Source organism: Durio zibethinus, chromosome 4 (genome assembly GCF_047325235.1).
Source record: "Durio zibethinus cultivar Kanyao isolate XHJ-2024 chromosome 4, ASM4732523v1, whole genome shotgun sequence".
Taxonomy (NCBI): Eukaryota; Viridiplantae; Streptophyta; class Magnoliopsida; order Malvales; family Malvaceae; genus Durio; species Durio zibethinus.
Window position 1 is genome coordinate 6,796,375 of NC_143165.1, and position 25,146 is coordinate 6,821,520.

Here is a 25,146-nt window from a genome sequence, read left to right on the forward strand (position 1 = left end):
TTGATTTCTTTCAAGCATATTATTTTAAATAAAAATTATCATATGCACTAACATTGAAAATTTTATATTCTTATGAATTAGTAGAATGATATGCATTTTATAAATATAATAAAAAAATTTTAAAAATGAATCATTAAAATTTAACCTTTTCACACTTGACAATATTGTTTTTTAAATTAAAAAATAAAAAAAAAGGCTTTTTGTTTTCTTTTCCCACCTCTCTTTTTTGTGTTTCTAGTATTTTTGTCTCTCTTTCTCCTTTAAAATTATTGATGATTAATGTTATTTTTTAAAATTTTTTTTATTTAATTGAACAATTAACTTTGAGTACTACTCTTATAAGTTATATTTTATAATTTTTAGAAGTTTGTCCGTAAAAAACTTAAAAAGTTTATTTATTTGCACGCAATTAATATTAATATTAATTATTTAAATACTATAAATTTTTGTATTTAATAATTAAAATGAACAAATATAATAATGCTTCTTCCAATAATGGATCAAATAAATTTATTATTAATTTTTTATTTTATCTCATTAGGCTAGTTTTTTTTTTAAATTTTATTTCATTAGGCTGGCTTTTTTTTTTAAATTTAATTTTAAATTTTGAATTTTGAATTTCAAAATCTTAGTTTTATTATTTAGAACTTGAAGATTTTTAAATCTAATGCTTTTATTTTATTTTGAGTAAGGATCCACTTACAGTAACATAAATTTTATATTTTTTTAATCTTTGATTCAAATTAAATTTATGATTAATTTGAATTAAAATAATATTTTAAATTTTAATAATTTTGATCCATATATAAAAAAATTATAAAATTTACACTAGTTTAAGTAGATTTTTTTTTTATTTTTTAATACAATGAGACAGTAGTTAGAAGACAAAAAAAAAACTTATAAATATTAAATATTATATTTAAAAATAATAATATAAATTAATTAAATTAAATTTCGAATTTAAACTTGATTTCATTTAAGCATCGTTTTTAAAATCCAAACCAAGCTAAGGTAGAAGACTTTTCCATTTTTAAAATCGAGGTTGATCGGGAAGCAAGTTTCGAATGCATTGTCTCATCCGTCTCACTTCGTTTCGGGTACAAATAAGAATAAATATTTTATTTGTATATATTATATTAATGAAGTTATTATTTAATATATTAATTTAATAATATATTATATTTATATATAATTAAAACATAATTTATATTAAAAATTATATTTTTTTTGAATGTTATTCTATTGAATTTATTTTTAATAAAATAAATCGGACGTAAATAATATATACATTGAATCGAAATTGAATATAAAAAATAATAATTTAATATTAAAACAGAGTTAAGTTAAGTATAAATTCACCCTTACTCGATCATTTACAATATTGATGTAGAGGTATCCATGTGGCTTCCTATGTGGTTCATTTTCATTTTTTTGTTCTTTTTCTTGATCCTTTTATTTTTAGTTTTTTTAAAATGATTTATTGTAATATTTTTAATTATGTTTTGAAAAATAAAATTAAAAAAAAAAAAGAATCTGCTTTTGATTTGTTATACTAATTATGAGAATAAAATACATATATTATTTACAAATTAATTAATAAATTTTCACTAATTACCATTTTTATTCAAAAATTATAAATAAAATTATGCGTTGATTTATTAAATTTAATATTATTAATTATAAATAAAAAAAATCAATCCACAGTCAAGCGCATATGGACATGCAGCTAGTACAACTTGAAATTTAAAGGAACTGTTACTTTTCTCCTTGCCCTTTGCCGACTTCGGCATCCATGAGAAAGCAAAAGTCTTTCACACATTTTTCTGAAGTCTTCTACTCATTTTTCTAAGTCATCCTTTTCTATTTAAATATTCAGCTTCTTACTCTTCCGTCCTACCTTTGAAAACTAATCCTTTTGATATGACAGACAAAGTCAGTTGAAAACGAATATGTTAGTAACTCTTCCATGTTCCGAACATTTTCCTAGTCCTCCTTTTCCAATTAGAAAGAGACTTGTGGTTTCTTATTCTTTCCTCTTACGGCTGCAAATCTATCTTTTCACACTTGGCATTAATTATCAATTAATTATTCATGGTTGCATTTGTCATCATTGGCATCTGTTGAACTACTTTTAGTAAGGAAGCCAACAATTCACGCTCGCCAAAGTTGACTGAACAATAGATGAAAAGAATACAATTCCTTGTCAAGTGATCAGATCTCGCACAATTCTTCCTGCAATTGTTTTCTAGAAAGAACTCTATGGCTTGGTCTGCTGTGGCCTCTGCTTTCACAAGAATTGGCAATCTGCTAACCGATGAAGCAATATATCTATGGGTTGTGGAGGAGCAAGTTGTTCGTTTGCAAAGAGAGCTCAGATGGATGCAAAGCTTCTTAATCGAGGCAGATGCGAAACAAGCTGAGGATAAGAGGGTACAACTCTGGGTTTCTGAAATCAGAGATCTGGCTTATGATGCTGAGGATGTTGTCGAGACTTTTGCTCTAAAGATTGCATCCAAAAGGACTGGTGGTTTTTCAAATCGTATCAAAAGATATGCTTGCATCTTGAAGGAGGGATGGATGCTCCACAAAACCAGGTCAAACATTGAAGCAATCATAGCAAGAATCACTGATCTGACCCGACAATTGCAGGCATATGGCATAAAAGAGTTGAGGGTTGGAGAAGGATCGAGTTCTTCAAATGAAAGGCGAGAGTCGAGGCGGCCTTATCCTCATATCATCGATGATAATATTGTTGGATTGGATGATGGTATCAACCAATTGGTCTCAGTTCTTGTTGATGACAAAAGTGGTTGCAGGGTTGTTTCCATATGTGGAATGGGTGGTCTGGGGAAGACCACTCTTGCAAAGAAAATATATCAGCATAGCCAGGTCATTGGCCATTTCAATCACTTGGCTTGGGTCTATGTTTCTCAACAGTGCCAGAGACGAAGAGTTTGGGAAGACATTCTGTCCAGCCTTACCTCCATCAATGAGAGAGATAGCAAAAAGAGTGATGAAGAATTGGCAAGGAAATTGTTTGACTTCATGAAGGATAAAAAATGTTTGGTGATACTGGATGATATTTGGAGCATCGAGGCTTGGGATAACATAAAACCTGCCTTTCCAGAAAGTGGGACAAGCAGCAAGATATTGCTTACCTCTCGAAACAAAGAGATAGTTTCATATGCAGATAGAAGAGGTTACCCGTATGAATTGCAATGTTTAAAAGATGATGAAAGCTGGGAATTGTTTCAAAAGATTGCATTTCCTGGAAGAGATTCTACGGGTAATATCTTTATTGAGTTAACAATATCGCAAATTATTCTACCTTAAATGTTTACAAATAACACCATTCTAATTAGAACTATCCATGGGTTAAGCTGAATGCCAGGGTCAAGAGCTTGGCTCAACTTGAGTGGGCCGTAGATTGGATATTCAAGCTTAGACTCAACTTGACTTGATCTATTGTTTTAATAATAATTTATATATATATATAATATATATATATATATATATATATATATTTATAAGCGCACATATATGGATAGGTTTAGACAAGCTGATGAGCACAAGCTGGGGTTTGGCATTTAGGGATGCCAACCTCATATATGCAACTTAACCCATGAACATCTCTTATTGTAATCTATATTCTAAATTTATTTTTTTAAAGTTTACAAAAATCAAATAGGTACAAAAAAATATGACGGAATATAACCTATTAAAGCAAGCTTCAGTAAAAAAGAATACACTGTTAGCTTTATAGTAGTTAGAGGATTTGAATCTTGATATCCTTGTTAATTATATTATCGATTTGAGTATTTTTATATAGGTGGTGCACAAGTGTTTTGGTTGCAATAAGTTCTTGTAAATGTTTTGGTTGCATTACCTTTAATTTAAAAAATAGTATAAATTATTATGTTTCTTTTTTACAATATTAGTTGCAATATAAAAATAGGGACGGGTGTTAAAATTTGAACCTGACTCCCACTAAATATTATTTTTTTTATAAATAATTGTATGAATCGAGTTAAGTTTCAGATTCATAAATTATTATGCTTTAGAATATATCATAATGTAGGAAACACAAAACCAAATTAGAAATCACAAGCCTGCATATTTTTTGCTAGACATTTTTAGCAAATTCTAGACACTTTTCATTAGCGCTCTACCTTAACTTAGTTGAAATGGTTGGAATGCATGGACACGATTCTAGTTAAAAATGCTAATTGCGTATTGGTAATTAATAACTATCTCACTTTCTACAAGGCCTATTTAACACTTTCTTTTAATAACTATCCATTAAAGTAATCTTATTTTGAAAGATATATGCAATGATGATGATTTCGTTTATGTTATTTTATATTGTTTTTACAGACTGTAGAGTTGACTCAAGAATGGAAGAGTTAGGGAAGGGTATGCTTAGACATTGTGCAGGGTTGCCGCTGGCCATCATTGTGTTAGGAGGAATTTTGGTTACAAAGTTTTCATTCAATGAATGGAACAAGATGCATGCAAGTGTCAAGTCGAGAATAAAAGGCCAAGGGGTTGAGGAAGTGTTGGCCTTAAGTTACGATGAACTGCCACACTATTTGAAACCATGTTTCCTTTATTTAAGCCATTTCCCTGAAGATTATGAGATACCTGCAGAGCGATTGATTCAATTATGGGTGGCAGAAGGTTTTAGTTCATTGAATCAAAATGAAATAAATCAAGGGGTAGTTGAAGAGGATGTAGCAGAAAGGTACTTATTTGAGCTTGTAGAAAGATACATGATTCAAATTGGTAAAAGAGATGCAACCTTATATATTGAAACTTGTCGCATGCATGACCTCATGAGGGATCTCTGCCTCTCAAAGGCAAAAATGGAAAATCTTCTCTGTATCATTGATCATCCAAATGTAGATCAAAGTGGCAACAATTTTTCCTTGTCTACACTGAGTGCCCGTAGAGTTGTTACAAATTCTTTTCTTTGCATAAAATGCATAAGAAATCCCTGTCTTCGATCAGCTTTCTTCTTCATAGACATTTCTCTATATGAGTTACTTACAAATTCTTCACCAAAGAAGTTGCTAAATTACGTTATAAACCATGTCAGTGCAAATCATTGCATAGTACGTGACAATAATCCATTGCTGGGAGCCCCAATCTTATCTGAATTATGGGGAATTTGGACATACATTTTCAACAATTTCAAATTGCTTAGAGTACTAGACTTTGAAGGGGAACGTAATTATGCGGGATGCGACCTTCCTAGTGATATAGGTAATCTCATTCATTTGAGATTCTTGCGTCTAAGTAATCTTTGGATCTGGAGCATGAGGGTTCCATCGTCTCTGGGCAATTTAAGGTGCTTGCAAACCTTGGATTTAAGAGGTATTGTCAATGTTTGTGTACCTAATGTGATATGGAGGATGGAGCAATTAAGACATCTGTATCTTCCTGAGTCCTGTAAAAGTAAACCAAAGTTGAAGTTGGGTACTTTGAGAAACCTTCAAACACTTGTTAACTTCGACACCAGGAGTTGTTATGTAAAAGATCTCTTCAGCATGACAAATCTTAGAGACTTGAAGATTCATGGGCACTTCGATATTGAAGATTTTAAGGAGGATGTGGACAATTCTCCCATCTTAGGAAGTAAATGTCTTCGGTCCTTATCTATTTTCAGTAATGATACAATAGATGCAAGACGTTTGGCACACCTCCTTTCCAGCTGTGTTTGTATTTGTAAGTTGAAGTTCGACGTGGATATCGGGAAGTTACCAGAGTACCACCACTTCTCTCAAGATATTACTTACATTTCCTTATCCGGTACTAATCTTGATGAAGATCCAATGCCAACAATAGAGAAGCTGCCTAACTTAGGAATTCTTCAATTATGTTGTCGATCCTTCCTTGGAGAGAAAATGACTTGCTCTGCACTAGGTTTTCCTAGACTCCATTCTCTAAGCCTTCAGGAGCTTCGAAATTTGGAGGAGCTGAAGGTGGATGAAGGAGCCATGCCTAATCTACGGTGTTTGGAGATTGCAGATTGCAGAAATATGAAGATGGTTCCAGATGGATTGAGTTTCATTACAACCCTCCAAGAACTGAAGATTGAATCAATGCCGAAGGCATTCGAGGATAAACTGGTGGAAGGAGGAGACGATTTCTACAAGGTCCAACATGTTCCTTCTATCACATTTCAAGATGGCAATGACCAATACTCATAATTCTCAGGTACTTTTATAATATTTGTTTTAGAAAGTTCTAGTTGTTTGTAATTAAAACTAATTTTTTTATATTTAAATACTAATTTTTAATTAGCAAAGTCCCCTTGGTGCATGATGGTAATTAACTCCAGACCAAGAGCCAACAAAGCTGATGAGCTAAGGGGACTTGCTTCTTGAGGTTGAAACAGAAATCATGGTCAAAACAAAGCTTTTGTTTCTTATCATCTGTTTTTGTCTCGTATGGGGGCTTTTCTTGTTATTATAATTTTCCTGGAGGTGATTTGGACCTCCTTAATTGGCAATGAAGAAGTAAAATATGTTGTTTCTGGTTAGCAAGTTTTAACGGAGAAGGAAGCTGACAAGCTGCAATTCTGTGAGACTTTTGATCCTGTTTTCTGATTTGTCAATTGAGTATTTGTTGGATATTCCGTTAGCTGTTTAATACATTCCATTACTGTCATTAGATAGTTGATTTTTTTCGAACTTCCTATGCTAGTGATGTCGTTGTGAGCGTATAATTTGTTGTCCTGGTTTTGTTGTTTGTTAGTTTGCCTGATACCTTCAGTGAATACATACATTATTTACCTTTCTAGAGAAAAAAGAAAGGATGGCTTTGCCGCAGACGAGGATAAGGGAAAGAGTTACGTGTACTAAAATTTGAACTTCAAACTTGCTAAATACCGTCAGACTGATTCCATGAACTAATTAAACTAAACTTTGGGTTCTTACAACTTTATGTACACTGATAACAACTTAAAAGAACAGAGATCAATGTAGTTCACGTTTTTTTTATTTTTTTTCTTTCTTTCAAGTTATGTCAGAAAAGGATTGATGCCTTTGGCCTTGATTATATAAAGGATCTTCAAATATTAATATACTCTCCTCCGATTTTGCATCATTTTCTACTTTTTGTGAATAGTGACATGTGAACCTAGTTCCATTGGAATGTCAACTAGTTCCATTAACATATTTACCTTTTTTTTAAAAAAAACATTCAGGTGAAGATGCCACTGTAGAATTACCGTCTGCTCTTCTTCATAAAGAGATCGATTATAGTTCATCCAATCCTGAGGAAAGCTTCTAATTTGGTTTCAACATATTGTGAAGTTTGAGATATAAAATTTGATTGTATGTTCATTGGTGTGAGTTACTGACATGTGGTTGATGTACTATTGCTTTATTAATTTTTTTAATCTTGACTTCTCTCAGTAACTTGAGACGTCTAGTGATTTGTGATGTGTTCTATTAAAACCTCACTGGTTTATCCCCAGTGATTTGTATCACAACAATGTTGTAGTTGTCATATAGTTTATAACAGAGGACTCTGGTTGCTGTTTATTTATGAAGGAAAATTCTCAAATTCAGAGATAAAGCTAGGCCTTTAGAAGACATATAATTGGAAATTGAGAGTGATGGAATATGGATAGTTTTCTATGGCAGGACAATTGGCAATCTGGCATCCTCATGGCCCTTTGCCTCTAAGAATATAGCAAAAGAATCCTTCCTGCCTTAGGCATCCAGGTGCAAGCAAAAGTTTGTTATTGTGATTAAAGCAACTGTAAGCAATTGACAACCGCCAAGATCTACAGCTTTGGAAAGCATACAAGCAGCTATTGGTGTCATTTCACCTGAGGGTTTAATTGAGTTTAGTTGAAATATTTGCAAATCAGACTCAAAAACTCCATATGTTCAACTTGAGCTCGATTAAGTTTTATTTTTTATATTTAAATTTGATTTATAATTTAATTGAATCATTCCAACTCAATTTTGATACTCTTGATTAAATTTGATAAAATTGTAAATATTAACATTAAATATTATATTTTTATATTTATTTTATATATTAAAAATATAAAGGCCAATTACGCTTGTAAATCTTTTAAGTTGAGCAATAAAATACGCAAAATCGTGTTCGACTAATTATCGAAATAATTCAAACTTAAATTCAATTTGACAATAAATGAGTTGAACCTAGATAACTCACAAAAAAACTTGAATTTTTACCTCTTATTTACAACCACATGAAGGAAATTTAAAGTAGGAGTCAAGGAATGATACTTTGCTTTACACCATCCACTAAGAAAAGCATATGATTCTGTCTATTAATTTATTTGCAGTTTTTTACTTGTTCTACTAATGGAGATAAGGGGCCAATATTTTGCTTTGGTGGAGGAAAAGCAACCCTTTTTCTACTACTAATGGAGCCAATAGCTCAATCTTGCCATAGTTGCATGAGAAATTACATAATTTTCTTTGGGTTAGAAAACAATTGTCAAAGTGTAATTTGACATTGAGGAACCTTAAAAGATAAAGAAAATTATGATTCAAAAGGCAACATTTTCATTGAATTAATAATTATAAATTATACCAAATTTTGTTATTTATGTGTGTTAAAAAGGTTTACTTAAGATAATTTTTTTTTATGTGCAATTGTGCACTAACACTTAAAAGTGAACATTTAATTTTTAATTGTAAAAGATAAAAATTTGAGATTGTATAAAAATAAATGGGAATGATAAAATATAAATAATCAATTAAATTGAAAATAGAGAAATTTTTGTAGAAAAAATATTAAAAAATATTGTAACATTGTCCTACTCCCACCCAAAGTAATTAATACAAGTTTTTTAATAAAAATTATTTAATTTTTTTAATTTTTAAATTAAAATTTAAATATTTCATCAATAAATCACATAATTATTTATAAAAATATAATTTATATATATATAATTTATGATAATTAATTTTTACTTAATTAAGTACATTTTCATTACTTTTTTATTATCCAAATAAAATTAATAAATTAGTTTCATTTCTAAAATTACAAAGAAATATAAGAAAAGAAAAAAAAATGAAAGAAAAGAGAAGAGGAAAAGAGAAAAAGGAAAAAGGAAAATTTTGTTAAACAAAAATCTCTCATTTTCCTCTTCAAAACCTAAGGGTTCTCTCTCTTTTTCCTTTTCTTTGCTTTCTCTATCTCCAATGGCAACCCAACAGAGGAATGCAGCACCGGCAGCGAAACCAGGGCTAAGGAAGCCAGTGTTCACCAAAGTGGACCAACTGAAACCTGGGACAAGCGGCCACACTTTGATTGTCAAAGTGCTCTCTTCCAACGTTGTCTTACAAAAGGGTCGGTCTGTTTCCCAACATCTCCGCCAGACCCGCATCGCTGAGTGTCTTATTGGGGATGAAACTGGTTCCATAGTCTTCACAGCTCGTAATGATCAAGGTATCTTTAAATTTTTTGGATATTAAATTTGATGCCTTTTTATTTCAGTTGATGTAAGAAAATGATTGTTTATTGGTGTTTATATGTGTTTTTCAATGTGGGTTTTCAATGAATATGTGTTTTATGTGAGTATTTTTGCTAAATTTGATACCTTCATATTTGAGCTTATGTAAAAAGGTGGTTTTTTTTTTTCAATGAATATCTTTTTTTTTTTATGAAATGTGATATTTTTGCATTTGAATTTATAGAAATGATGGCTTTTTATGTAGGTTTTGGATGGATTTTGTTTGTTTGGTGGGGGAAAATGGAAAGTTGATGGGGTTAGATGGGGAATGAGGGGATGATGGCTTGAAAGTTTTGGGGACATCAAAATTGTTGATGTTTTTGTTTTATTTTGTTTTCATGTACATTATGCCAGAATGGGGGTGTAAGAGAGAATAAAATATGGATGGCAAAGGAGATGATTGGAAATGGAAATGAAAGTTTTGACTTTTGGTGCTTTAATTTTTGAAGCACCTGTGTGTGCACATGGTTGTGTATGTTTGGTGAGAACAAGGATAAAAAAGTGAGGGAAAGAAAGGGAGTATGGGTTGTTACCTCTTGGTGTTGTGCTTTTTGAGATGGGTAAATGAGGAAATTACAGTAGAAATGGTTAGTAATTTTGATTAGAATGGAATGAGGTTTCTAATAGTTGTGAAATTGTAATATCATTTGTTTTAACTCTGAATTAATTAAGAGAAAAAAAGACTTCTATGATGTGGAGACCAGCACCCAACTTGTAAGGTATTGTCCGCTTTAACCCGAAAATCTTATGGTTTTGTCCCACAAAAGACGCTTCACAAGTTTGGGTTTAGATCTCTACATATATATCATTTTTAATCCACACATTCTTCTAATGTGGGATTGTGTGGATTGGAGGCGTTACATATGATTATAGAATTTTGTTTAATCCATATTTTTAAGGTGACCACTCAAAGTTCAGCCCCTATCAACCCTTCTTTAATGTGAATAGTTTGTTAATTGTGATTACAGAAGATGTTAAAGACTTAAGGTAGATTGGTAACTATGTTTCCAAAGTCAGGTGCACTAGCATCCTAACTGTTGAGAAAACTTAAGGCTGCAAGTTGTTGTATTTGTTATTGTCGACAAGTGCAGACATTGAATCTAGCAGTTGTTTCTGTTTCTTTGTTTTTATGTTTTCTCAATCAGGATTAATTCTGTCTAAGCCTTTTCCAGGCTCTCTGTCCTGGAAATAAATTATGATAATTATCTGTCATCCTGCTTTAAAACACTTAAAGGTAGAATAAAAGATGAAGGTAGATATTTGTTTATTTACAGATGAACATCCATTATCCTTATGTTTTGAAGGCCTTTAGGCTTTAATGCTATCTACTGACTTACTGAGGAAATTTTTAATGCTACTTGATGCAACTGTTGCACTTGATACATGATATTGGGCTAAGAATCAGCCTTGTGGCGTCAGTTTTTATTTTCTTCGTAACATTAATTTGCTACACTAGATTGTGGTTGCATTGTAATATTACTTTTAAAACCGGATTGTCAATACTTTGTGGCCTTTGGTGATTTAGTTGTTCAGTTACTTTCATCGGCATTCTGCAAGGAAAGACTTATGAATGTGATTGATATAAATCCGAAATTTCATTTACAATCCCACTCTGCTAGTTTTAACTTCTGCTGATCTAAAGTTATATATGTATAAGCACGCATATATACACATATATGGAATCTGGCCCACTATACTGTAATGACAGTTTGAATTGTTATCAAACCTATAGCCAGGTTCATATTTTTTGTAAGGATAAATTTTCACATATTCCATCTTGATTGTTTAGAAGTTAATATAAAAGCATTGTGCAAAGTGATCTATATGTCTCGAAATGTCATAGCATACATATATAACCTAAGGTTTATATATTTCGCGTAATTGTAGTCTTCTTTTTTATATTGACAACATTATTTATGCTCAGTTGACCTGATGAAGCCCGGTGCCACTGTTATTCTCCGGAATGCAAAGATTGACATGTTTAAGGGATCAATGAGGCTAGCAGTTGACAAATGGGGGCGTGTTGAGGTCACCGAGCCTGCAAAATTCATAGTCAAGGAGGATAACAATCTCTCTCTAGTTGAATACGAGTTAGTGAATGTGCTTGAGGAGTGACAAAAGTTTTATAGCACTATAAATCTATAGAAAAAGAGTAGCTTCAGAGTTTTCAAAAGCTGTGGTGGGTGGTTTCATCTAATTTTCTGGTAACCTGATACTTTCTGCTATTACCACTCACCTTGTGACTGGTAACTGTAGTTTGGGTGGTTAATAGATTTTACTAAAACCAAAAGTAATGCAGTATGTTTTGTTTAGTATGACAACTATGTTATGTTTTTAATGCTGATAGATGGAAGCAATGTTGAATATATTCTTGTTACTCCAATATGAAAAAAAATGAAAGAAAGTGAAAAATTCATCTTGTTCTCAAAAGATGAAAAGCCCCAAAGTTTCCATTCAAGACTCCTAATATTCCAAATAATCAATGTGACTGTGTCAAACTATTTTGAGCACTGCCAATATTTTCTTATCATTTTAATTTCGTATTATTCCTAAAATTATCAAATTTACATAAAAGTAACTACCATTTACCGTTATCCTTCAAACATTCATTTCATTCTGTTAATCACCAAAAAAAAAGTATATATATATATATATATATACCCATTTTACCAATACATGAAATTAATAAAAATTTCATATTTTTTTCATTTTTCACTTATGATTTTCCATTAAAAGAAAAATAAAAAAATTAATGAGAGAATTTTCTATTATTAAAATCAAAGGAAAAAAAAGAAAAATCTTTGGGAGTTAGAGATGAAACAGAACACTTTCAACCTGGGATCCAAGACAAACAGCGACAATATCCAACAGATATTTTACACAGTTCAATTAGACCTGCTCATTGGGTTTGAATAGGATCTGATATGATATTACAAAATTTTAAATAAGGTTAAGCTTGGTCCGATTTGATATTTTAATTTTAATTTTTTGTTTAAGTTCATTTTTACATATAATAATAAAATTTAAATTCATTCAAACATTAATATTTAAAATTTTAAAAATATTTTTTTATTTTTTATAAATTATTAATTTAATTAAATTTAATTAAATTTATAAATTATTTGAATTTGAGTTTAATTTAATTTTATTAAATCCAATTTAAAATTGAATCATCATTTTGTAAAAAAAAATAATTATTGTATTATAAAAAATAAAATAAATGAATTTTATTCATTATAAAAAATAAAATAAATAAATTTTATTTTTTTATAATAAAAAATAATTTTTAAATTTTAGATCAAATAATTTGAACTTTAACCTTAAATAATGAAATTTAAATTTTTTTATTAAATCTCATTTATTTATTTAAAGTTATTTATAAAAATTTAATATTCATTTGCAAACCTCGGACTTTCGGGATCGACGGGCCGCACGACAAATCTAACTTCAACGGTTTAGTTTCATTTCACTTCCCACTACAAAGTAATACTGCAAATGCTTCAATCTCTCCATCTCCTTCCCCCCCCCCCCCCCCCCTTCCCCTCCCTCTCTCCCTCCCTTCCACAACCCATCTTCTTCCCCACTCTTTCTTCTTCAAAAACGTACTTTTTTTCTCCCCTTTCTTTGCCCACTCCAAAGTCAACCTTTGGGCCATTGTTAGCTCAAGCTCGAGAACCCTTCACCACCATAGCAGAAGCAGTAGAAGAAGAGGGTCCAATTGAGTTGCCACCATCTTCTACTTCTTCTTCAATATTTGCTACAAATGATGACCCCACTCCTCTCCAAACTGCCACCAGTGTTTTGCTCTCTGTTGCCATTGGGTTCTTCCTGTTTCGGTCCCTTAGACGCCGTGCTAAGCATGCTAAAGAGCTTGTGAGTATCCGGTTACCTGTAAAGAATACTTTTCCTCTCTGCTTTGGAGCTTTTGTCAAATTTTTAAGTTGAAGAACTGGGTTTCAATCTCCTATTAAAGTTAAAAACTTTATTGATAATTGGGTTTCACTGTTCTGTTTTGTTTGTTAATTTTGTGCCATGAAAGCTTTAAAAGAGTTGGTCATTCTCCAGTTGTTTTCTTTTTTTTTTCTTTTTTCAAATGTCTTATTATGACTTTTGTTGAATATTAAAGAAAATAGCTTTGCTGTCTGTAGAGATTGAGGTCTATCAGGGACAAAGAAATCGTTGAAGGAAGACGCACCAGATAGCTTGAAAGCAATAGGGTCAGTTTCAATTGAAACTAAGTCGTCCACACCCTCACCAGTTCAGGCATTGTTGGGAAGCATAGCTGCGGGTGTCATTGCCCTTGTTCTTTATAAGTTCACCACTACTATTGAGGCAGCTCTTAACCGCCAGACCGTTTCTGATAATTTCTCGGTTTGTCCTTTCATTGTCCTTATCTGTTCCTGCATTTAATATTTCTTATTTGTTTTAGTTGCTTAATTCTTTGAGTTGGTGAGTAGTGACCTATAAACATACCTGGCTTCTTTGCATTTGCGTATGTTGGCTTGTTGGCAAGGAAGGGATTGCAATTGCAACCTCCTTTTCGGATTTATCGTGTTAGGACAACTTAGATATTTTGTACTGCTGTCCACAATATTCTTGACTGAATGGAAAAACTATTACAATGCTCATGAAGTATAAAGGATGGTGATTTCATGTGTCTCCCATGTGAATAAGAATATCATCAAGTCCGTTTGATGTAGCTTTTGATGTGATCTTTCATGGGTGACTATAGCTAGCACATATAAAATATATATTTTGCTTGGTAAAACAAGGTGAGGTGATTCACTTTGAATAGGGAAACATACCTTAATGTTTTTTTTAAGCACTTAATGAAGTTCCCTGGTAGTAGACAACATCTGCACTTTACACTCTTCATGATGCCTTGTTGAAAAAACAATATTCGGTTACAAAATTCTAGGGTTTCATTTTTTGACAATTAATCAGTATGGACTGTGAAAGACCTCATACGGTATCTCTTATGTAGTATATGGTGCCATTTCCTGTTTCAGAGTATTTAATTAAACAGTTTCATTTTTTCTCAAACATTTTTCATCTTTATGCTTTTCAGGTACATCAGATAACGGTAACCATCAGGCAGCTCCTGCTAGTACTTCATTTCATGCTCCTGGCTGTAAATCTTTGTGGTTCTCATCCTTTATATGCTTGTTTGCAGGACTATTGTGAATGGATTGTGCTACCTTGCAACATTTGTTTTTGGCATCAATTGTCTTGGCTTATTCCTTTATTCTGGTCAACTTGCCATAAATTCCTTCATGGACGGTTCCATGAGTAAAGAAAATGAGAGTAAAGGTGAGTTGAACGTGGGCTCACTAAGTTCGGTGAAAGAAATGGTGTAGAGGGGGCCGAATTGACCAGTAGCCGGGTGAGGGAGGATCAGAGTCGAGATGGTAAACAATAGTGGTAGAGATAATCAACAGTATAGTGGAAGAAATAGGCTTTTGTATTTTTAACTCATTTACAAAGAGGAAATCTAAATGCATTGTTACATTGTTTCATATTTATGACCATCCTTTCTTGATAGTTATGCTGTTTCACATTCACAACCTTCTGTTTTTTATTCGTATGCATTCACTCCTCCAGGCAGCTATTACCTTATGGCTATAAACTGTAATTTCAGGACACCTGAAAAAGAGTAATGGAGTGGTATAATCCATGAAGCAGACCCCTCGTAGTGGGAAAAGTTTTGTTTGTTGTTGTTGATTGTAAAATGTGATGCACTTCATAACTGCTACTGCAGATAGTTGTTTAATATGCACAATATTCAAACAAACATAAAAAGATTGCCAGCTTTGATCCTTATGGCTATGCAGATTAGCAAATGCAGCAGTTTCCCATGATTTTGTTCTTGTAAGCCATGAAGATTCCTAGACAACTTTGAAACATTAATATGAGGAACCGCTGCTTTTGAAGCTGGAAGTTCTGCAGAAATCAATTCAACATAGAAAAATGGAGTAACCTACTTTTTTTCCTTAATGGTTTGCTGCTTCATTTTGGATTGTTGTTTTTGAAATTACTTTCTGACTATAGTTTTGTTGTCCATGATACTGGCAAGGATAACTAATCATAGAGCACCTGGATTGGCCTTCATTTGCATCTGATCTTTTTGGTACTGCAGTGAACACCTCATTGATCTTCATAAACAGGTTTTGGTAATTGGTTGGTTCAAACTTATGCAATGGAGTCACATTTCTGTCAAGCATATGTAAAAGCAGCACCACAATCACCGAAGCAACAAACATTGATATGGGATTTTCTTGCCAGAGTGAATCTTTTAGAGGCCACAATGTCTTGCTCAAACGCAAACATGCAATAAGGCCAACAGAAAGTGCACAAAATGAAATAACAAAAACCCACACAATCCCACTTTGGCAAACATCTTTTTGGCTTTCTTTATTTTCACTTTGTGCTTGTCCTCATCTTAAAAAGAATAACAAAGTTGAGGCTATGGTGGAAGAAAAACTTGGTCTGGGAAAGGCTGAAAAACTCTGTTAAAAAATAAAAAATAAAAATAATAAAAAGATAGCACTAATTTTGTTGTCTTGAAACTTGATGCTTACATTGCTTGGTATGATTGACCTTTGGAATTGTGAAATTTTTTTTTTAAACAAAGTGGAAGTCAGAAAAAATACTGCAAATGATAAAGATTTGAATTTCACATCTTCATATGCATAAAACAAAGATTTACTAAACCATGATGCCATGTTGGGACAATTGTTTGATATGTTCTGGTTCATGATAGGAAATCATGTGCTTCTGAGGTGAAAATTCAAGTAATTTCCTAGCTGCCATGATAACTAATCATGAATAAGTAAGAAATCAAAGTTAAGTTCATCAACTCAAAATGACTTTTTCAAATTCTTATCCGCCAAAAATTAGACCAATTTGACAATTTCTTCCTCCAACCCTGAATTTATTTAGACCTAAAAACATCCATAAAACAAACCATTTAATAATTTTGTTCCCATCAAATCATTTGCCTTGCCCATTGTTTTCATTGTCCCAGCCATGGAGGCTCAAAATTGACCTTTGGTGGACCTTCGCCAGCCCATTGGTAACATGCTATTGTTTAATCCTATCATCATCAGCTTGTCAAACGTCAATAAATCATGCATAAGAAAGATCAGAAATCAAAATCACATATTTTACCGTGCTACCCCTGAAAAGTTACCCTAAACTGAAAAAACAATGAGTGCTAAATAACTGTTTTACAGCTTTTACAGTTTTAATAGACCTGAAATAAGGGAAAAAAACCAAAAAAATTGCTTCAAATAAAAATGATTTACAGACAAAGCTAGAGCTGAAAAAATAAAAACAACCACAAGGATATTTTTACTACCCAAAAAGGACCAAAAACTACACTTACCCCTGAATTTACCAGTTATAGCAAATATTTTTAACCTTTCACTGCGTTTTTACCAAACACGGCTCGTCAAAAACCAACTCCAGCTGCCCCAACTCCAAGTGTAGTCGGCTCGAGCTTCCTATTCTTCCAAAAGCCATCGGGTGTGAGCTTAGTTGATGACCTCATTGGCTCTGACTTGCAGCGCGTGAGCATAAAAGGCTTACACCCTCTACCTCCAACAAGCTTCTGCTCAATCATGGTAGTCATAGACCCACCACCGCCAGCTCCATTAGCTGCAGCCGCCGTAGCCATCGGTGGAGCAGCCGGGAAAGAGCAAGAAGACCTAGGAGGCTGAAACAAAATTGGCGCAGGATTAGAGTCAATGCTGATTCTTCCTTTGGGCTCATCTCGACCGTCCTTTTGTTTGACCACTGGTTGTTTTTTCTTCTCTGGTACCCACCTGATGAAATCTGTGCTACACACCCAAGTCTCCCTGGATACCTCCATTGACAGCTTTGGCTCACACATCATTAACAGCAAACAATCTGGCAATAAGTTATGCTGACTTTCATTCTCCTTTGACTCATCTTCCATGTTGGATTGTCGGGTATCTGCGCATTCAAGTTCGGATATTTCTTGGGTTGTCTCAGTTTCTTTCTCCCCCATTGTTGAAGTTGAACCCTCGTCCACTTCTTCTGCTTCTGCTTCTTCTTCTTCTTCTTGTTGCACTTGTTCTTCAAGGCCATCTTCATTTTCTTGTTCCATTTCTGGTGCGTTTTCTTCAGCCTGTAGCTGCTCAAGATCAAATGAAACTTCTGCCAAAATTTCTTCTTTTATTGTTGATTCTTGCTGCTCTTCTTCTACTTCAGTTTCTTGTTCTTGATATTCTATAATTGTTTCTTCTTTTAAGCTTCTTTCCAAACTTTCTTCTACTACAGTTTCATCCCCTGCCAAAACAGATTCTGCTTCTGTTTCAGCTTCAGCTTCTGGGATTTCTTGTTCCTCAGTTGCTTCACAAGAAACAAGCATTTCACTCACTTCACTCACTTCTTGATGTTCTTCTCTTTCCACTTTCACAGCATCCTCTTGGAACTCCTTTTCTTCCACGTTCTCTTCAGCTTCTTCTTCTTCTTCTTCTTCTTCTTCTTCTTCATCTTTAGGCAATGGAGTTTGCCAAAACTTATTAGCAAGAGCAGCCATTTTAACAGGATCAGATCTACACCTCATCAACAACAAAGCATTCTTAGGTGGTATACAAATACTCCCCCTAGCTTCTTCTTCATCACCCAAAATTTCATTACCACAATCGTTAATTTCAATATCCTCAAAAACATGTCTCCTTTGACTACTTCTTATTATCTCACTGCTTTCCCTTCTCTCATCTTCTTCCCCACCAACAACCAACTCAATCTCCCTCTCTTTCCCTTCCCCTTCTTGCACTGCCACAAGCCATCTTGCAAAAACAGCCCCACAAGAAGAACTCCCATTTCCATTCCCATTATTCCCACCAGATCCCCCTGTTTTCTCTTCTTTGTCCCTTTGGTTAGCCATACGAGAAGACCTGCAAGACAAAAAGCAGTTAAATTCAGCCCCAAATGCCCTCAACGCTTCACAAATAGTCATTGGCAAATGCACCCATTTCTTGCATTCTTGTTGCTGTTGCTGCTGCTGCTGATGATGACTATTATTGCTCAAGAAATGACCCCTGTTGTAATCCTGACGACTACTTGTATCAAGACTGCTGCTTCCATTGTTGAAATTGTTATGATCCACCTTTCTGAAACTAACTTCCCCTCTTCTTTTAGATCTGCAAGCTCTAAACTTTTTGCCCTGCTTCTTTGTCTTGACTCTAACTTGTCCTATACAAGTAACCTTAGGAGAAGAAGGTTCAGGGTTTTCAAAAGCACAGCCTCTTTTTTTGCCATTTGTAGGGAACATAGGTGAAGCTTGACCACCTTTCATACTACCATTACTTCTCAATCTCCTACTTAGGGATGAAGAAAGAGAGATTTGTGAAGGCTCCCTAGTACGACCAGGACTAAGGCTGGATTTTGAAGAGATTTTCATTGATGAAGAAGAAAGGCGAGAAGTGAAACAGATGAAGAGCTCACTGCTTGCGGTGTTGCTGCTACTGCTACTGTTGTTGATGCTAGTACTTCGATGGGGTCTCTGTGGATCCATTATTCTTATTCTTGGTTTACTGTGACATGACCTTGTATTTTTTTTATTACTATGATGTGACCATTTCACTACAAATAGGAACAAACCCAAATGAAAAGCTAAAGAACTTGGGTGTTTTTTCTTTTTTTTTTTACAGAAAGAAAGATTACTGGAAGAGAGAGAGAGAAATGAAAGCAAATGAAAAGGAAAGAAGAGGGTTTTAACTTTTAATGGAAGATGACGAAATGCTGTTTTGTCTTTAGCAAAGTGTAAGCTTTTCTTTCTGGTTCCGTGCGGCATAACATGGGTGTTAGTGTGTTTTATTTATCTAGTTTCTTTGAGTGGTTAAAATGACTATTTTAACCCTGATTTTTCTAGGAAAATTTAGGGAAACTTATTCTTTTGGATCATTAAAAGTTGACCAAGAAACCTCCCGCAAATGGTAGGCAGGCTGAGAGTGAAGTCTCAGCAAAGTTTGGTTGTGTCTTGACACATAAAAGCTAAGCTTAAGGGATTTCAGGCTGCAGAAAATGATCATGTGTTGTGTCTCAGTAGAGTTTGGTTCATGCAGTCCCACAACCATAACTCTTCTTCTTGGTTTCGATAATTTTCTTGTCGCCCTTGAAAACCTAATGAGCCAATAGAAACCGTGAATCGAAGGGAAGGGAAGGCTTCCCCTGCCATATTGCAAATTGCACCATCATAAAACGTGGCCAGATCATCTAATAAAATGGTGGACAACAAGACTAGGATTGGACAAAAGAGAAATGGGGGGTACGTAGGAAGGTAAGGGAAAGTGTCTTGGGAATATCAATCACCATCCGTGTGTGCTATCTTTTCTTTCTTTCTTTTTCTTGCCAAACTGCCCTAGAAAGTAGCCGTTTTTATGGTGGATAAAAAGGACAAAGAATGGAAATAGTGAAAAATATTTGGGGCAAAATTGGGGCTTTTGATGTGGGGAAGCACATGGGGGGAGGGGAGGTAGAGGGACTAGGTGAAGACCGAAGAGAAACCAAAGGGATGCACGTGACTTAGGGTGAATGATGCTGATGGGAATGGTTGAATATTAATTTTAATCATTTCATGTACAACTATTTATCATTACCACTTTGAAGTTAGGGGGTTTACTTGAAAAGGAGTGTGGGTTTTGACCAAAACAATTACACAAGAACAAGACAAAAGTATTGAAACTTAGAGGTTAAGATTCTTTACTAAAAAAATTGGGGTCTAAAGTATATGATTGGCATCCTAAATCATGCCCAAATTCAAGGTTAAGCTTACTGTAATGTCAAAACAAAAGTGAAGGGATATGGTATAAGAGGATTTTGATCCAAAATCAAGAGTTTTTGCCATGTGTGAGTCAAGTCAATGTTTTGCCACATGGTTCAAGATTAGGTGGTCCAAGTTTGGACCACTCGCTTGGAATTGGCTAGTTGGGATTAGGAATTAGAAGCCATTGCCTGGGCTTGGTTAGGGCTATAGGTGATAGGATTGGATTCTCATGATTTATGATCATTAGGCTAGGTTTGATGTATGAAGTCTGACTTCTGAATTAATGGATAAATTCTGAATAGTCAGACATCATCATACCAGTTCTCAAGTTAAGGACATTAGCCCTAGGGACCTGCTCCCAACCCATAGCTGACAAGCTTAAGAAACGTGCTGAACTTCAACCCAGATTCTGAGACTTCATTATCAATGTTGTAAGGTTGCTGAGGTTTCTGAAAAATTCCCACGTTATATACAACATCCTAGTAAATAGGGAGCAAGCAATGAAAACCATATCCCAACAGCTGAAAGAACAAATTACAAAATTTCAAAGTTAACTTGCTATACTACCGGTGAATGTAGGACCATTTGGGGAAATTCCAGGATTCGTTACATTGTCAGTCATGGTTCCAGCATTTTTATTATTATTATTATTATTATTATGGATTTGTAGTTTGCGCAGCTAAAGAAACATTAGGATGTGAAACCGGGGCTGTCCTAGGTAGATCTGGATTCTGCTGCTTCTGCATTGTTTCAGTTGAGCTAACAACCTTTGGTGCAGTGACTGAGGAAGGATCTGTGCTAGTTTTCTGCTGATCAGTGGATGCCGAGTTATTGGAGGCATGCAGTTGCTGCAACCTGTAATCAGTTTCAGGCCGGCGGCAAATCTTCCTTAAAGGTACAATTTCCTAAGGGATAAAAGTCAATGTTATTACAGTGAAAATCTTGAGATCCATCAAAATACAAGACTCTAACAATCCATTACATAGGTAATCATTTAACAAGATAGTTTTTTTTTTTTTTTTTAATTTTTATGTTGAATGTTTGTGTGGGGTGTGTGTGAAAGTGGTGAGGGGGATGTCTCCGACACTTATGTCTAGTGTTCCCTGCATAATAGGATTGATCATGATTGAGTAATTGAGTAATTAACTAATACCTCGGATTGATCATGATCATAGCGCACCAAAAATCTACAACGACAACCTCGTACATCATGCCTCCGCCTTTGCGCATCAAGGGCATGGGCATCAAAGTAAAGAGCCTGATCTTTACCTTCCTGAAAATTTTGAGAGCATTGAGAAAATTAAATCTAAGAAAAGGTTTGATTAAAGAAATATATACTCTTAAGGATTGCTTGCAGGTTATCATTGATTTGCAATTTTTACGGATATCCACCTGAAAACAAAGTATAAGGTCTCCGGGAAGAACTGCAACACACTCAGATGCTTCACATGGGAGGGACCGTTGCCTGACATGTTTGCGAATGTTAACCCACTCATCCTCCTCTGGTCCAAAACCAGCAAACCGAACCTCTACTTCCTGCAAAAGACAAAAAGATATTAGAATCTTTCTCTTAGAAGGCAAATAGTAGTACAAATTGTGGTATTCTTGAGTTCTTCATAAACCATTATAAAATTTATAGATGAGAACCATATATTTTATTTGAAAGTGAAACAGAAAAAGATGTAATGATTGATAGTTTCACCATCTAACAAATTTCAGGTCTAAAAAGAAAGACGGGATCAGTTAAATATAAGAAATAAGAAGATGGTAATTAGTTGGTAGTTTATGTAACTCATGTGACAGTAAATAAGTACTTGTACTGGCATATGCAGTGAATTGGGCGAAAAAATTACCGGATCACCCATCTCCAAATATCTATGGGCCAAAAAAGTTGCAACATCATACCTGAAAAAAGGATATTATGAGAATTGGGTTGATTGCATATTATTTGTTTATCAGAGTAACAAAATGTAGGTAAGGCGAACGGAAGCATCTGCCTCCTAACTTTCCAATCTGAATCGCAAACTTACCAAGCACCATCCCTTGAAGATTTAGCTTCGAATTCCATATAAGATTCTGACATATGCCTTCCTGCACCCGGAACTGAGCACAGAAAATAAGGGCTATTAATCTAAAGTGTGATGACATGAAGACGATGTTTAACATTGGGAGGCCAGGAAGCCTCAAAGTCAAGAACTCTAGTTTCTTTCTAAACACTACAAACATTTACAACATAAGAATGCATCCAGACACAATGTGCCACATTACGTTCTTATTCAATATCTCACATAAATAACTATATGGACTGTGGAGGATCCAATTAGTAACCCCAAATTTAGGAAAAAGAAAGGAGGACATTAAAGACAGAATCAGAATCCATTCTACCAGTAGAAGCAGGCATAGCAGCAGAAATTGGAGCAGTCATAGGGGGAGGCATGGGAGCAGCAACAGGTTGAGGCACATTTCTCACAGGAACTGAATCATCCCGAGGCATAGATGTAATATTCAACTTCCCAGGAACCTTACTTGATTTTGCCCTTATTGCATAGCGCCTATTTTGGAACCAATTCCACACCTACACAAATGTTTTCCAGAGTAAAGGACCATAAATATGTCCTCATTACACAAAAACAAAATCAAGTTCTTACTTGCTTAAATTGCACAACTATCTTCCCTTTCCGATCTGCTGACTCACTAAAACCAAAGAAAATTTCCTTACAGTTACAAGCGCTTATAAGGAGGAAAGATTTAAACATCATGCTAGATAATGTTCTAAAGGAAATTAGTGCACACCTGAACTTCTCAGCAAGACTTACAAGGATCTCCCGAACTGGCATTTGATTATGGTGCTCTTGGAGAACAGTGTCCATCTCCTCAACCTTGATGCAGAGATTATTTTACAAACTCACTGTTTAGAGAATTAAAACACAGGAGAAAAGATGCTAAACAAAAAATCTATACTACGTTATTTCACATACACAGCAATTTCATTATTACCTTAATCTATAACCAAAGAAGCAGCTGATTAAAAATTACATTGCATCATAATCAAACGCCCCTCGTACAGACAGACAATGATAGTTACACCGAATTCCATTTACAATCACTTTCTTTTTTCACATATTTAGAAGTAAATACAGAGAGGAGGCATATTCTCATAACCTCATGTTTCCCATCCATATTTTTATTAAAAAAGCACCACACCTTAAACTCAGAAAAATCTGAATTTACCAAAATGGCAACTTTTGATTTTAATTCCATCAGGAAAATTACCTACTGAGAATTATCATTTAACCCCCACATCAAAGTTTCCAATTTTAACAGCATGAGCATAGAACTATATTTATCTTGGTAATACAGTCAGGAGTATCCCCAGACTTTGCTGGAGCCCATCCTAATTTTAGATTAAAAAAGGTAAAACCTTGAAGAAGTCTAAACATTTAAAACATAAGAATAAATCCTAGCAATAACTAATACTACCATTAACAAAGAACAATGATATCTAAACCAACTGTTAAACAATCTATCAAAACAACCCAATGCATCAAAATAATCAAAGGCAGCATACAACTTTAAATCAAGAACCCAGAAATAAATTGAATAAAACAAGCAATCTAACTAACCCATTTGACAATTTAAATAAAAAAATTCAAACATTCCCATCCAACATCCATATTCAATGCACACAATGTAACTCTAAATCTTAAAAATAAAAATAAAAACCTCAGTTGTTGTGAAACGAAAGGCAGGGCCGCCATTACTCGGAGGCCGACCCATCTATTCCCACTCTCTCTTGCGCGGGCTTCTTTTCTTTTGACTTTCTTTGAAAATAAAAATTTGATTAATGCTTTGGGTTTTGGTTAGTGGGAAAGTTACAAGATTTTGTTTTGACTACGGTTGAGAAATTCTGACAGAACTAGAAAAAGAAAAGTGTTTTTCTGTTGGTTCGATTTGACCCTAAATTTGTCGCCAAATCAGGTGATTCCGTGCGTTCTATAGTTACAGTTTCGTCGGTAATAAATCTATTTTTTTAAGCAGGTAATAAAGGGCAAATGTAGACAAAATTAATGAATGAATATAATTTTAAAAATAAAAACTTTATTTATATTATTTAAAATATAATATTTAAGATTAATACTCAAATATATGTCTTTCATACTTCATGTTTTGCATACATTTTACTAAGAACTATGTTTTAAATTTGAATAAAAGAAAAAATATTATTTTTTATTTTTATTTAAAAAAAAAAATTATTTAGCCAGACATGAATCGTACGATTTATTATATGAAAAAATTTGAGTTCCAAATAATTAGAACAGACCAAGCCTAAGTCAACATGCAGTATATCTAACCTATGAATATCTTTAATCTCGAGCAACATAATTTCTTTAGGCTTGACAGAGATTCTGTAACTTTGGGACAAATTTGATAAAATAGGTCATTGTAGAAATTGTAATGCAGATAAATAATAGCTAAAGAGATTAGCCATCTGTTGCTAATCATTGTCCGATGCTGCATTTTTATTGATGATAGTTCAAACTGTAATACATTTTATATTAGATAAAAAAATTTAATTATTGATTAATAAAATTAATTTTTATATTAATTTTATTTATATTTTAAATAATTATATTTAATCAAAAACAATTATCATTTAATAAATTATCATAATTATTTGAATATAAATAAATTATTATTTATAAAGGTTATAATTATACAAAAAATTATAAATATTTGAATAAAAATTTATATATGTTCATTCATTATAAATTTATATTTTGGTATAACCATTTTTACTATTTTTATTTGAAAAGTTTTAAATATTTATTGTATCTTAAAGACATAATTC

The 25,146-nt window shown here is 33.5% G+C and overlaps 4 protein-coding genes and 1 pseudogene across 8 annotated transcripts; 3 read left to right on the top strand and 2 right to left on the bottom strand.

The window, feature by feature from the left end:
- The first annotated feature begins 1,995 nt into the window (after positions 1 to 1,995).
- Positions 1,996 to 7,974, top strand: LOC111298848 (putative disease resistance protein At1g50180). 4 transcript variants are annotated; one of them, XM_089759315.1, is made up of 3 exons: positions 1,996 to 3,286; positions 4,375 to 6,216; positions 7,557 to 7,974. In XM_089759315.1, the coding sequence occupies exons 1-2, from the start codon at positions 2,260 to 2,262 to the stop codon at positions 6,207 to 6,209; spliced, it is 2,862 nt and encodes a 953-aa protein (XP_089615441.1). In that variant the 5' UTR covers positions 1,996 to 2,259; the 3' UTR covers positions 6,210 to 6,216; positions 7,557 to 7,974. The 4 variants fall into 4 exon arrangements, with proteins under 4 accessions (XP_089615441.1, XP_089615440.1, XP_089615438.1 ...); XM_089759314.1 differs by having other exon boundaries at positions 7,637 to 7,974; XM_089759312.1 differs by lacking the exon at positions 7,557 to 7,974 and adding an exon at positions 7,208 to 7,551.
- A 1,101-nt stretch (positions 7,975 to 9,075) lies between these two features.
- On the top strand, positions 9,076 to 11,868 carry LOC111287381 (uncharacterized protein At4g28440-like). Its single transcript, XM_022877902.2, has 2 exons — positions 9,076 to 9,438; positions 11,427 to 11,868. Exons 1-2 carry the CDS (start codon positions 9,192 to 9,194, stop codon positions 11,615 to 11,617), a joined length of 438 nt encoding a protein of 145 aa, XP_022733637.2. The 5' UTR covers positions 9,076 to 9,191; the 3' UTR covers positions 11,618 to 11,868.
- Positions 11,869 to 12,997: 1,129 nt separating this feature from the next.
- On the top strand, positions 12,998 to 15,041 carry LOC111288760 (uncharacterized; annotated as a pseudogene). Its single transcript, XR_016341919.1, has 4 exons — positions 12,998 to 13,375; positions 13,651 to 13,873; positions 14,571 to 14,596; positions 14,676 to 15,041. The product of XR_016341919.1 is annotated as an uncharacterized LOC111288760 (transcript).
- A 1,558-nt stretch (positions 15,042 to 16,599) lies between these two features.
- On the bottom strand, positions 16,600 to 19,455 carry LOC111287831 (uncharacterized). The gene has a single exon (XM_089759317.1). It carries the CDS (start codon positions 19,323 to 19,325, stop codon positions 16,953 to 16,955), a length of 2,373 nt encoding a protein of 790 aa, XP_089615443.1. The 5' UTR covers positions 19,326 to 19,455; the 3' UTR covers positions 16,600 to 16,952.
- Positions 19,456 to 20,832: 1,377 nt separating this feature from the next.
- LOC111288025 (protein SAWADEE HOMEODOMAIN HOMOLOG 2-like) lies at positions 20,833 to 24,960 on the bottom strand. The gene is made up of 9 exons (XM_089759318.1): positions 24,021 to 24,960; positions 23,091 to 23,176; positions 22,946 to 22,991; positions 22,683 to 22,872; positions 22,328 to 22,400; positions 22,151 to 22,202; positions 21,690 to 21,833; positions 21,451 to 21,570; positions 20,833 to 21,202 (listed from the first exon to the last, which is right to left on the bottom strand). Exons 1-9 carry the CDS (start codon positions 24,072 to 24,074, stop codon positions 20,954 to 20,956), a joined length of 1,014 nt encoding a protein of 337 aa, XP_089615444.1. The 5' UTR covers positions 24,075 to 24,960; the 3' UTR covers positions 20,833 to 20,953.
- Positions 24,961 to 25,146: the final 186 nt, after the last annotated feature.

What these genes read in the sequence shown, in the direction of transcription:
- LOC111298848 (XM_089759315.1), top strand. Translation starts at nt 2,260, where the DNA reads ATGGCTTGGTCTGCTGTGGCCTCTGCTTTCACAAGAATTGGCAATCTG. An exon ending in TCCTGGAAGAGATTCTACGG is followed by an intron (nt 3,287 to 4,374) that starts GTAATATCTTTA and finishes TTGTTTTTACAG; the next exon opens with ACTGTAGAGTTGACTCAAGA.
- LOC111287381 (XM_022877902.2), top strand. Translation starts at nt 9,192, where the DNA reads ATGGCAACCCAACAGAGGAATGCAGCACCGGCAGCGAAACCAGGGCTA. An exon ending in CACAGCTCGTAATGATCAAG is followed by an intron (nt 9,439 to 11,426) that starts GTATCTTTAAAT and finishes ATTTATGCTCAG; the next exon opens with TTGACCTGATGAAGCCCGGT.
- LOC111287831 (XM_089759317.1), bottom strand. Translation starts at nt 19,325, where the DNA reads ATGCCGCACGGAACCAGAAAGAAAAGCTTACACTTTGCTAAAGACAAA.
- LOC111288025 (XM_089759318.1), bottom strand. Translation starts at nt 24,074, where the DNA reads ATGGGTCGGCCTCCGAGTAATGGCGGCCCTGCCTTTCGTTTCACAACA. An exon ending in ATTTGGAGATGGGTGATCCG is followed by an intron (nt 21,834 to 22,150) that starts GTAATTTTTTCG and finishes TGTCTTTTGCAG; the next exon opens with GAAGTAGAGGTTCGGTTTGC. An exon ending in ACCTTATACTTTGTTTTCAG is followed by an intron (nt 21,571 to 21,689) that starts GTGGATATCCGT and finishes CAAAATTTTCAG; the next exon opens with GAAGGTAAAGATCAGGCTCT.